Here is a 13,110-nt window from a genome sequence, read left to right on the forward strand (position 1 = left end):
TTTACAGTAGTAAAAATTATTCACCCTTTCCCCCAACACTAGGAGTTCTGGAGGAAAGTTTGAGTAGAAAAACTAAAAGCACTCAGACTATCTGAATTATTTTAACCAGATGGAGAAGAAAAGAGAAAAAAGCAATTTGAACAAGGAAATTACAGGAATGCTGATGCTTCCAGTCAGCCTGAAGGTAAGGCAGAGAGAACCATTCATGCTGTGCACGATGGCTTTTTATTCCTACATATCCCAGCTAGACTCCACAAACACACAGCATGCAGAAATCAGAAGTCAAGAACAAGTTGGAGAAACAATTCAGTTCAGGTTCAACATGAGTTATTGCAGCCAAGCAAGCCAGCTTGTTTTACACAAACTCCTTCACCCACCCCATAATCAATGTTTAGCTCCCATGCACAGCAAGAAACAGGTTCTGTGCTTGTGTGCCTTTGACTCCTGAAGGAGGAAAAGCTTTGAAAATTCTATTATTGGGAAGCAAGTGCAAGACTAAATCCTCATTTCAGAGGGACAAACACACAGGAAGAAGCAGCTCTTCCGCAAAATAAGACTTTGTGGATTTGTGTGGACTGTTGAAAGCCAGTCTCTCATGTTTTGGGCATGTAACAAATGGTGCATCCATGTGTCCTAGTGCTCCCAGGAATTCAAACATTTGGGTGCATCTCTCTAACATTGACACTTTAGGTTGGCAACATCCCACTTCCAGCAGCTAAACCTGGGGGGGGGGGGGGAACAGCCACAACCATCAGCTCACCTCCTGCCAGAGCAGCCCAAGATTTTGGCAGCTCTGCCTCCTCCAAACTGAGGAAAGGAAGGAAGACAGGAACCTCTGTCAGTGAGCAGATGGCAGGAGAAATATTCTGAGACGGTGTCTCCTGTTGCAGTGGCAAGATGCAGAACCTCTGCCCTACCCAAGTAGAGTTGGTTGTGCATTATCTGACCCCATTTTCTACCCCAAACTGCTGTGGTCTGAAGTGCCTGGAGTGTAAATAGAACTGCCAGCCTCATCCTCCTCCTCTGCTCCAGCTGATCATTGTGCCAGCAGCCATCACAAGCACCAGCTATGAGCAAGGAGTCTCCATTTCCTTATGCCTAAAGAGCTCTGTGCAGCTATGATTATATTTTATCTTATTAGTCTCCTCTCTATGCAAGTATAGAGATAGGCAGTTCCTTGGCAAATCATAACTAATTACACATTCTTGAAAGTTGAGCTGCATTATTAAAATACTACCGGAAACACCACCTTCTGATTGGCCTAAAAACTGAATTTATTCTGGGCTCCCTCCAATCAGAATTAATCTTTCTGGAGTGGAATGAAGTGCCACCACTGAATCAACACCAGCAGCCCAAGTGACAGCAGGCGACATCATTACTCACCTAAGATAACAGACCTCAAGTCATTGAAACAGGCAGATGTTGGAGGCTGTCTCCCATTTCAGAATAATGCTCCTGTCATAACTGAGCAGTTATTTTAGGGAAGCAAGGATAAATTAATTACCATTTGTAGGGTGCTCAGCTATCACAGCAATAGAAGCTGTGTAAGCATCCTGGTACGTGCACAGAAGGAATGCACATGGCACTGACACCCCCCATCCTTCACCCAGATAACAAAAGGAGGGCAATGCAATCAATCCACATCCTCTGGAGACTTGCTCCTGTGTTGGTGTGAGCAGCAGTGCTTTGCTATGGCAAACACACAAAAGTGAAGTTGAGAGAGGTGCAAGACCAGAATTTCCACAAAAGACAAAATTTCATTATTTATTCCCAGCATCCTTATCTTACTTCCCGGTAACACGTGGTATGTGAACTTATCAGCTGCTCTTTTTCCAGATTACAATAATCAATACCCTCACCACACAAAGCACCACATTTCTGCATTGATAACCAAACTGCAGAGATCAACAATTAGGGAAAACCATTGGTGACATTTAACACTGGAGATTGCATTCCTGTTTATTATTTTTAAATGAGACATGGTCCTTTAAAACATCAGAAGAAAACAGTTATTTCAAAACTGGATGGCTTATCCATTCCCAAAAAACAGGGAATGTGGGTGCAAGAAAGTGTGCTCCCTTTACTCCAGGCTTTCCTGACCATCCCTACAGCTTTGTTTCACCAAATAATGACTCTTGCAATGATATTGCCACATTTTGCACAGAAGCACGTCCAGAAGCCCAAGTGCAAGACAGAGAATGGATTGAGAGTGCTCAGGGTCAGGCTGGACAGGGCTTGGAGCAACTTGGTCTAGTGGAAGGTGTCCCTGCTCATGGCAGAATGGCTGGAATGAGATGCTTTTTAAGGTCCCTGCCAACTCAAACCATTTTATGATCCATTATGAAGGAAAGATTATCAAACATGCACCTGACTAGTTTAGTGTTCAGGTCAGAGCTGTGTATTAGTAAATTGACAGGAATATCAATATCCATAAATCAAGATTTATAGAGTTCAGAGTCCACCTAGTTAAATCTGATCATGAATTATGAAAACAAACATTTTAGAAAACAATAAATTCACTTTGCCTGGCACAAAATACAACCTTCAGGTAGCAAGCTAAACAATATACCCAGAAACCAAGACAGAATTTTATGTATTGTTCTATTTTCATATCATTCCCATTTGTCTTTACCCACAGGTATTTCATTTTGCATTTCACCTGGATAATAAGCAGGACTACCTGGCAATTGCAAGACCAGTTATTTTGGCAGAAGGTCAAGCTGAACACCTTTTAATTTGGCTGGCTATTTAACTGTACAGATCAACTCAAACCCGCAGCTGAGATATCCGTTCTTGCTGAAAGCACAGTTGGAGCTGCTCAGCTTCCTCTGACAGAGCTCTGAAACAATGGGTTTGATGGGGAAGGAAGTGCCCATCCAATTCTAATGCCTAATCCCATCTCCTTTCACTCAGGGAGCAAAGTACCAGATGCTCTGGATTTCCTGCTTTGTCAACTCCAGAGCAGTGCTATGTTCAGTTCTCACATTTTGTTATAGCTGTTTGTTGTCTGATAAAATGCAGCTCCTCAGGGACAGCACAGGTGTGTCTCAAGAGAAGTGTATAAATACACCTTATTTGGCAGCAGAGGAATTCAAAGCAAGAAGGTTTGTCCATGGGAAAATGACAGATCCTGGGGACACCATTTCTGGGCTTTTCTCTGCTCCCAAGCAGTTACCCACTGCTGAAAATGCAATTATACACAAGAACACTGTAACAGGCTAAGGAAGGGAAACTTTACATCATATTCCCCTGCCTCTATCCTTTTATGCTGTCTCTACAAGCTGTGGATCATACTCCTATTTCAGGCAGCTGAGACATCTCCCTTTATACAGTGACCCCATGGACAACTGCCAGCTTTTGTTTTACACTTACAGGTTCAAAATCCCCTGTGTTTGACTCCAGGACTCTTTACTGACAACTTGTATAGAAGCCCAATTCCAAGTTATGCCAAGAAGATGAAAAGAAGGAGATTGAGTGTCTATAAAGTAGATGAGCCAATTATCAGCACGATAAGAGCTTTGTAACACGTTTGGGGTTTTTTGCTCCATAGCAGTTTGAACAAAACTCAACGTGTCAACGCTTTTATGGATTGATTTGAAGCAATATAAGCAGTTATCCATGCTCCTTCCACGTGTGCCACAGCTGTGTTCCTGCCCATGTGGCAGCCAGCCATTAACGCAGGGAATCAGGACTCCCCCAGCTGAGTGTCCAGCCAAGTTTGTCAGCCTTGCCTTGGAGCAGGAAAGGAGCTCTCACCCCCAGCCCTGGGAAGGGAGAGGGGTAACAAACACACAAACAGTGACAGCTGAGGTAAGCTGAGCTTACAGGTACAGATATTTGCAAGTGAGCATCTCCTGTCCTGAATTCCAGTTTTAGGTATAAATATTTCTTTGCATACAGCCACATTAACGGTGCTGTGACACCTTAATGGCCTAGAACCTGAGGTCTTCAGCATTTTGAGTCCTTGTTACACACAAATTCCACAAGGCCCATCTGCCATGATTACTCAAAATCCTAAAAATTCTGCAAACTTTTAGAAACCCACTTGCTGTCTGCACTGTTAACACAGCTTACATCCACACAAGAATTATTTGCTCTTCATTACATACCAGGCTGCAACGTCCCTGGGAATTAAATATTAACTTTTAGAAATATATACATTGCCATTACTAGTAAGGAATTAAGCATTAGTTGTTCACAGCAAGAGAATTAAATAATTTAGACTGAAATAAATAGCTATTATTAGTGGTTTGGTAGGGGTTTTTTTTATTTATTTAAATGAATATTTCGGGAGCAAAACCTTTTTCAGCTGGAGACTAAGGAATGCTAGGTAATAAAATTTTATAAATTTCAGGAAGCTGTGTATGGGTGTCCAATTTTAAGACATTTTAAAAGCTTGAAGATGGATGTTCAGTTTCCTAAGAACAAGGCCCATAAAGATACCAAATTAGACATCCATACACAGGCATTCAGAGATATCAGAAGTTATTTAAACACCTTAATCAGCTTTTCCAAGTGGTTAGAGATACTGAAAACTGCTGTGTGCTGAAAAGATTCACCCCACTCTTAATACCTCATATTTATTTTAGTCTGTTCATAGAACTGTTCTAACCAGCTCCATCGAACCAAATCTTAAAATCCTTCTTTTTTTTCCTCTAGCCAAGAAAAGTAACGGTGCAAAACAGTAGAATATTGGATAAGATAGGAGCAGAATGAGGTCCCTTCACATGAAACAGTAAGGCTTTCAAAGAATTAGATTCTTCCATTTGACAGAGAATACAGTCCACATCAGACACAAAAAAAAATTTAAAAAGCAGTAGTGGGAAAATTTCCAAGACCTCCAAGTAATGAAACAGTGGCTAATAAAGCAAGCCTTATTTTTCTCTCCTCTTTGGCATTTAATATCCTCCTGATTTGTGTACACTAACATTGTGTTAGCTGCAGGACACATCAAGTGACAGAAAAACACAGCCTCCCATCTGGGCTGGTCCTTTCCATCTGGTGATTAGGGCAGGGCACAGTGCAACCATATGGCCATGATCAAGAACCCACTAATATCATCCAGAGTTAACTGGGAAATGCAATAGCCCACTTAGTCTCCTAAGGATGATAAATGCCTCTCATTCTGTTTCTCCTCCCCAGTGGACATTGTAGATTTGTCTTTTTGCCTGCACAGATGAACCTCTAGTTAGAGTCACAGAATATGTGGAATTGGAAGGGACTCACAAGGATCATTGAGTCCAACTCCTGGCCCTGCACAGGACCATCCTCCAGAGTCACTCCATGTGCCCAGGAGAATTGCCCAAACTCTTCTTGAGCTCTCTCAGGCTCAGTGGTGCAACCACTGCCCTGGGGAGACTATTTCATCCTCTGGGTGAAAAACTTTTCCTAATATCTAATCCAGACCCCCCATGACACAACTTCAGGCCATTCCCTGGGGTCCTGCACTGGTCACACAGAGGAGAGATCAGTGCCTGCTGCTCCACCTCCTCACAAGGAAGTTGTGGCCGCAGTGAGGTCTCTCCTCTTCTCCAGGCTGAGCAAGCCAAGTGCCCTCAGACACTCTCACACCACTTCCCCTCAAGGCCTGTCACAATCTTCATTGCCCTGCTTTGGACACTCTCTAAGAGTTTAATAATACCTTTGTTATATTGTGGTGACCAAAACTGCCCTCAGCACTCGAGCTGAGGCCACCCCAGTGGAGAGCAGAGCAGGACAATGCCCTCCCAGTTGGCAAAGCTGAGCCTGAGGCCCCCAGGACACACTTGTCCCTGCTGGCTGGAATACCAGTGACACACACTAAAACACTGAATTTTGCCCCTGTAACTGTCCATGGAACAATAAAAAAAAAAAACTGCTAAGCTGACCTTTGTACTCTAAGTACTGAATGAAGCCTCCATCCTCCAGAAAGTTTTGTTTCGTCACAGGCCCCCAGCCAGGTAATAATTAGTGTTAACTTCATGCTTCTCAGAAGGCTGATCAATCACTTTATTACACTACACTTATTAAGAAACTCATCCCCCTCACAGACAGCCACGACACAGGTGGAACCAATTGGCCCTTGAATCTAAACACCATCACCACTGGCCAATCAAGAAACCACTCTTTGGTAAAGAAATCTCCATAACATGCTACCTGTTCACAACAGGTGCAGCCAGTTAAGGTAATACTGGTTTATAATTATTTTCTCTGATCTTCTCACAGCCTTCCCCAGGACAATCCTGAGAAAATTGTGCCTGTTGCTCCCTGTGGCCAAAGAGCTGCTGCCACAGGTTTGTGCTGTCATAGGAACTCTGAAACCTGAGGCCAAGTCCTGACAAGTTCCAAAGGTGGAACCCAGCAGCTGAAGATTAGAGATGCAGCTCCAGCAGTGGAACACTGAGAGCTCTGTTATCTGCCTTGCTTTTACACATTAATAGAATGGGAAGAGCCTGCTTATCTTGCAGCAAACAGGAAGAAAAGGAAGGCAGAACTTCACACCTCCTTGAAGGGCCACCACTGTTGCCATCTAAGTGGCTCTAGTAGAACCTGCTGCACTGAGACAGCTTTTAGGAATACCTATTTCTTAGCTGCCAAGTCACTAAAAGCCAAGTCAATAACTCCCAATGGATCACAGCACAAGTATTACATATGCTAAGAAAACCTTTTTGAAGTTTTGATTCACAGAAACAGAAAGCAGGGCCCAACATATCACCTAAACTACAGTTTAGATTGAAGGATTGAGTCTCAGGGGGTACACAAAGTGGGGTTTAATTGCCGTAACTGCAGAAGCATTTCCATGTTTTCACTTGTCTGCTATAACAAACCCCCCTTGCTTAGCAGTCAGGGCTGTGGTCAGGTCCTGTGAAAGGATATTTTTAGAGGTTAGAACTGTAGCCAAAAGCCATTGTAATTCACCAGTGCCAGCCTTCCCTCCAAGGTAATATTTGAGAAATAGGACAGCACAACTGCTGGAATGGCTCTGTGTTTTGGGAGACACCATCTTGTGAATGAGATATGCAACTGGAAGATGGTTTTTGACTGCACAGCTAAAAATGATGGCCTGAAACTGAGGGGAGCAAGCATCAGCCTGCCCACAAGTGCTCATCAGTAGAAATAATTATACAGAGTAATTGACAATTGAGTTCCTGTAACATTTTTAAAGCATTTTTACAACTCTGATATAGCAAAAGAGCCACAGGACTTCTCCTCTAGAACTCCCAAATAACAAGACCGACATGACAGAACAGGGAGATACTTGGTCAGAATTTGAGCATAATCTGCAATGTTATATCAACACACTTCTGTGAGCAAGACTTGGTTTTTTTTTCCTGAAGCTGTTAAATTTCTTTTGCTTTCAATACCTGGGTGCTGCCTTTCAAGCTGTGCATGGAGCCCTCTTCTGGAGAAATTTGAACAAATAAAAGCTTAAGAATGCAGCAGTGTGAGCTCTGCATTAGGGGGAAGAGTTTGAGGGCTAATTTTCTCTATTCACTCTAATGACAAGCTTGTAAAATCTACACATTTTTTCCAATTTACTGGGTTGCAACCCAGTGAAACGTGACAGTTATTGTTAAAATTATGAAAAATATGGGAGCTTTTCCTCATCCTGTAAGCCTTACTTACAAATTTTGAGTCATCTCTCTGCATGAAATGCATAACATAAAAAAGGAAGCCTGTGAACAACTTTTGTTTTAAAACAAATATTTTGTATATAGGTTTTAGAAAATACCCCTTGAGGAAGATATAAAACACACAGATTTTTAATTCTATCAATCAGAGTAGGCATTTACTGCTTACTGTACCCTGTATAGTGAACTGCATAAGCTACCAGAGTACATTTAGTTTTTATTGTCAGTTTCAGATCAATAAAGCTGTATATTATAGTTATGCTTTGGAGCTTTAAAGGTGAGTCTGAATTAAAGGATTACTTGAAACATCTCTCTCATTTATTCCAGCTAATGCTCAGTTTTCCTCTTGGTGAAAACAGAACAGTTGGTAGTAGTGTAGACTAAATCTTTGCAAAAGGAAAAATTAATTTATTGCTCACCTGTTTACCTCAGTTTTTGCATACATACTTAATGAGCTGCTTTGATATGAAAAAGTGCTTCTCCATCTTCATCCTTTTAATGCCTCAAAAGGCAAAGTTTTGGTACTTGAAAAACACAGTTGAATTAGAGGCAGACCAAGGAAGCTCAAAACCCAAGTTACTAATTTTAGAAATGGGCTTTTCATTCAAAATAAGCCTTTTACAATCCATGTTCCTATTGACATAAAAGAATTTCCTCAAACTTTTTTCTCTACACTGCAAACTTTGCTATCACTACTTTGAAACTAAGTTATCACTATCTTCTGCTTCCACAGGAAGATTACTAGATTGCACCTGCTTAGAAAGAATTCTATCAAACTTGGTCCTTTCTGGTTCCACTAGCATGGCACTATGTGAGACATTCTTGCTACTCCTAAGGGAGAAAATAAGAAAACGTGCAGAAAAAGATCCCCAAATGTGTTACAACCACTACACAAGCAGATGGCTGCATTTGTTTAATATGTTGTTTCTCACATTCTTCTGTTTACTTTTCCTGTCACATGAAAGTTGTGTATGTGGGGTGTCAAAGAGAAAAGCCAAACAGTGTTTCAGTAAATCCCACTCCAATTCATGCTTTAACCTGCCAATACTCAACAGCCTAGACCTGCAAACAGAATTACATACAGTTCCATATTCCAGTCTGATTCATTCCCCAATTCATTAACTCTTAGACATGATCTGGAAAGTAAACTTGGATGTGCACAAGCTCACATGGTGGAGAGAGACACGGACAGATAGAGCTGTACAAGCTGAGAAAGAAGGCAGAGTGCAATTTGAGCACTTAAGCTGGAAGCAAGGGTAAAGCACCACAAGCTCAGCCCTGCAGTACAGCAGAACTCAGCCCAGCCTGGGGAGAAACTCTGAAGTACCACTGAAAGTCATCAATAAAGAGCAGAGGGTGTTTTCAGAATCGGGTGTCTGCACCTTGTCAAATTTTTAGTAGTCATGAATGTTAAAAAAATGCCAGCTATGTTTCATAGGCCCTAGAAGTCCATCCTCTTGTATAACATGCATTCTGCTTTCCTACAAGCGACCACTAAAGAAAATCCAAACTCAAGCTGATTAATTCAGTGGTATGTTGGAGAAGCTGTACCAAAAAAAAAAAATACTCAAAACAGAGAGAAAGCCAAGCAAAGCAGATGGGAGGTCTCAAAGCCAAGATGAGAGCACCAGTTCAGTACATCCACAGGTTACCCTTCCACTGCCTGTGCCCTCTCTCTCCCCCAGCCCCTCTGCTCCCTGAGCATTGCCTCCCCCTGCCAGCTCAGCTGCCAGCCCAGGCTGGATCTCAGCCCACTTGTGACAACTTCTCGTCCCCAGGAGCCCTCTGGGTTTCCCCAGCCCACAGGACAGAGCTCAACCTTCCCTGGGCAGCAGCTGAGCCAGTCCCGGCAGAACCAGAGGCTGCCCTGGGATGCTGCCAGGGAGCCCAGCCCTGGCTGGCAGAGTGGCCCTGCCAGGAACTCTCCATGTGGCACCAGCACAAGCTGCTCGGCACCAAACCCATGGCCCAAGGCAGCTGCTTTCATTTGTTCCACTCCTCGGAGCAGGGCTGGTATCCCAAACCCACCCAAATGCCTTTGTGCTTGCTCACTCCCAATCCAGCCACGGAGCCTCCCGCTGTCCCACAGCTCCAGCCACCCACATCCCTGCCCTGACTCCTGACCAGGTTAAACAAGGACCTGAGTGCCCTAACCTTGATCCACAGCATGTGGATCACAGCATGTGGATCACCCTACTGCCTCCTCCTCCTCCTCACACTCTGCACAGCTGCTCTAGCAATAAAGCTCTCCCAGTGGTGATCCCTCGCCGTTTTTCTCCTTTTTGCCCTGTTTGGGATTAGCAGACCAAATGCCTGCTGGAGAAGGCAGTTACACAGACACGGGGGGGTCAAACTCGGAGTCCCAAGTGCGTGTTTGACACTAAACCCCACCAACCCTCCAAGGGTTAACAAACCCACTCGATTCAAAAAGGAATTAACTTTCATCCCTGCTCGGTGCAGAGGATCTCAGCCCACTGACACTAAACGCAAGTTTACAGAGCCCCTGAGACAAAAGGAGGGAGAATGCGCTGAAGCTGGACAACAACAAAGGATTTCCAACCCTGCTCTGAGCTGCCCAAAAGTGAGCCCTGTGACAGCAGCGAGAGGAGAAGAGAGTGACCAGCTGAGAAGTGAAAGCCCAGCGAGTCCCTGTGCTTTGACAGGCAGCAGCAGCGGGGCTCCGGCAGCTCCGTGTTTTTAAGGCTGGGTGTTTTTTCCTCTGCTTTCTGGCAGAGGGGGATCTATTACATTTAATAAGAGAAAGGCTACACAGCAAGTCACTAACGGAGCGTTACACATCTATCAGGAGAGTACGGCGAAGGGAGCCTTTTGCAAGGTCTGATTTTATTTTTCCTCCATATTCCTCCCCCCCTAATTCTTTTATTATTAAAAAAAAGGCAATAAATAATGTGAGGTGCCTGTAACAGTCTATAAACCCACTACCCAGCACAAGGCACAGAGAAAAGAGGCAAATCAAAGTTGCAGCATTTGATATGACAGAAAATATTGCTGCTGCAGCTGCAACCGAGACACTTGAAAGATTCCCCCTGCCACCCTTCCTGAAGGGAAACAAAAAAATGCTGTATATCACACAGCAAATTGGTTGTAATTGTAAATCAGGGAGCTATGAGACCCTGCATTCCTAGCAACTGGCTTAGAGCAGAGATCCTGCATCTTTAAACAGTAATTCAAGCAATGTATAATTACTCAGAAATCAGAGCTGAATTACAAATACTTTCAAATCCAAATGCACAAAAGCAGAAAGATGAAAGAAAACAAGGAAAAAAACCACACATTTCTTACCTGGGACAGCAGAAAAGACAGAGTTAGTTGAGTTTTGTGCTGCATTTTGCCAGACTAGAAGGTACCAGAGGCTTTTTCATTCATGCACTCGGCTGCACTGAGCATATTTTCACTGTGAAACAGCCTTTGAGAAGAGACTCTGCCTTGAGAGCCAGCCAACTTCCCAAATAGATCAGCAGCATCATCACTAAAGCATTGGATAGAGTCTGATGACCAGAACCAATGGCTTTACAAGGATGATTTCTTCACAAAGCATCCCCATTTTGCATCACACATATTGAGCAAGCACCTCTACAAACACAGCACCTTTAGAAAGCATTTTTGCTTTGGTGTATTTCTGTTTAGTTTCCACCTAACATCATGCTTTACATATCTCAATAGTATTTTCCCTTTTAGAGAATGGAATTGAACAGAGAGAAATGAGAACAACTCTGAGCACCACTGCAAAGAGATTCTCTTTATTAAAATGTTAATAAGGTAAACTTATATTTAATAATTCAAAACAATGACCTCTGCAGTTTTGGTTACTTCCAAGCCTTAGAAGGAGAACTCAGAGAGATTTTTCAGTGCAGTAGAAATATAGGTTATATTTTGTGTTTTCCCCTCAATCTCACAAATCACAACCAAGACAGATCCATTCTAGCCTGCAGAAAAAAATGCATCATAAGGCAATAGATTTTATTAACTGCTCAGGTAATGGCAGAATTGGCTTTTAATTCAACAAACTAGAATCTAGGACAGAGTTTCAAAGGTGCATGTCCTCCAATTAGAAAAAGTTTTCCTGTTTGAAAGAGGGGACCTGCTTTCCCTGGATTGGTTATGTTGCAGCCCAGCAAGCAACACAGGCAGATGGACCAAAGATTAGGAATGAATTCCTCTGAGTGTATTTCCAACTCCACCTCCCTTGCCACTCCCCAGTATCACAACACTCCAGTCCTTTTCTGAGTTGTCTGCTGGCAGTCACCAAGGTTACTTAGCAGTACCCTTCCCCCACTTCTAGAAGGATCAAAAGTCTCCTCAGCTCTCATCAGTGATGTTTTTCCCTCACTTGCTCATCCAGCAGAACCAGCTGCCATCACTTTCTGCTCTGCCCCACCACGGGTGGCTGCTGTGCTGGTGGAGATGAGAGGAAACGTGGGGAGGGAAAGGCAGGTAGCAGATAGAAGGGATAAAGGAGCTGCCAACCACTTTGAGCTCCCCAGCATCAGCAGGAGCTCCCAGCTGTGAATAATGTTGTTTGATGCAACCACTGCTAGTCTACTGCTCAGAGCTTACATTTTCCTTTACATACCACTGGACCAAAACTGAGGGAAAACACTGTCCTTCCAAGTCTAAACCCTCACAGGCAGCAATAGCTCTGTTCCAGTACCTCCATTACACACAAGTTTAAATTAATACTCAAGTTGGAATACAATCCAAACAAAACCTAGCAGGAACCACCAGCAGCAATAATAATGCTCTACATAACCACAAAAGGTTCACTACTTAGACATAAAAAGGAAAAAAATCAGGTAGGTTGCTTTCTTTTTCTTTTTAGGCATAGGCAGAAAGCCAGTTTAGCAGGGTAAAAAGAAAAATCTTAGAGCTTTTTATGACTAGAAATACATGACTGGCCACCTCCCATTTCTCTTTCAGGGAGTCAGTTTGCCACCAAGTAGAATTCCCAGCCTCAGGAGGAGTAGCTAGGAATTTATAAACCAGGCTGGGTGGGGCTTATAGGGCAAATCCCGCAGAAAACAGCACCAGTCATTCCACAGTGTGCACAGCCTTTGTATGGGGGCACTGGGATTTGGACATTCCTAACCCCACCACAGGTGCCAAACAGCTGAGTGAGTTACCAGACCCACCAGAAGTAGGTGGTGGCTGAAAGAAACAAAGGCATATCTGCATCCTGTTTTACAGGAAAGGGACTCATTTAAAAAAAAAATAGAAGTCATAGGGTAGATGATTCACTGCAGGATAACGTGATACGAGACTTGAGCCAACATGAGCAGTTCTTTTCTGTACAAGGCACAACATGGCTATGGGGCCATCCCAGCACAGGGGCAGAGAGGGGAACGAGGAGGGTGAGGTTTTCCCAATGGTTCTGCAGGATCATGGCCATCAGGGGCAGAGAGGGGAACCAGGAGAGTGAGGTTTTCCCAAGGGTCCTGCAGGAGCATGGCCATCCCTACGGCCATGGCACCCCTCCACATCC

General features: G+C 43.5%; 1 protein-coding gene across 2 annotated transcripts in view; it reads right to left on the bottom strand.

The window, feature by feature from the left end:
- Positions 1-11,043, bottom strand: part of CDH13 (cadherin 13) — a 446,793-nt gene extending 435,750 nt beyond the window's left edge. The window contains exon 1 of one of the 2 annotated variants that reach the window (XM_005428754.2): positions 10,914-11,012. In XM_005428754.2, the coding sequence (XP_005428811.1) occupies positions 10,914-10,958 (45 nt within the window). In that variant the 5' untranslated portion in view covers positions 10,959-11,012. Of the gene's footprint in view, positions 1-10,913 lie in introns of both variants that reach the window. The other variant, XM_031063408.1, reaches the window with a different exon arrangement.
- Between the last annotated feature and the right edge of the window lie 2,067 nt (positions 11,044-13,110).

This window comes from Geospiza fortis, unplaced genomic scaffold (genome assembly GCF_000277835.1).
Source record: "Geospiza fortis unplaced genomic scaffold, GeoFor_1.0 scaffold1081, whole genome shotgun sequence".
In the NCBI taxonomy this organism is placed as follows: Eukaryota; Metazoa; Chordata; class Aves; order Passeriformes; family Thraupidae; genus Geospiza; species Geospiza fortis.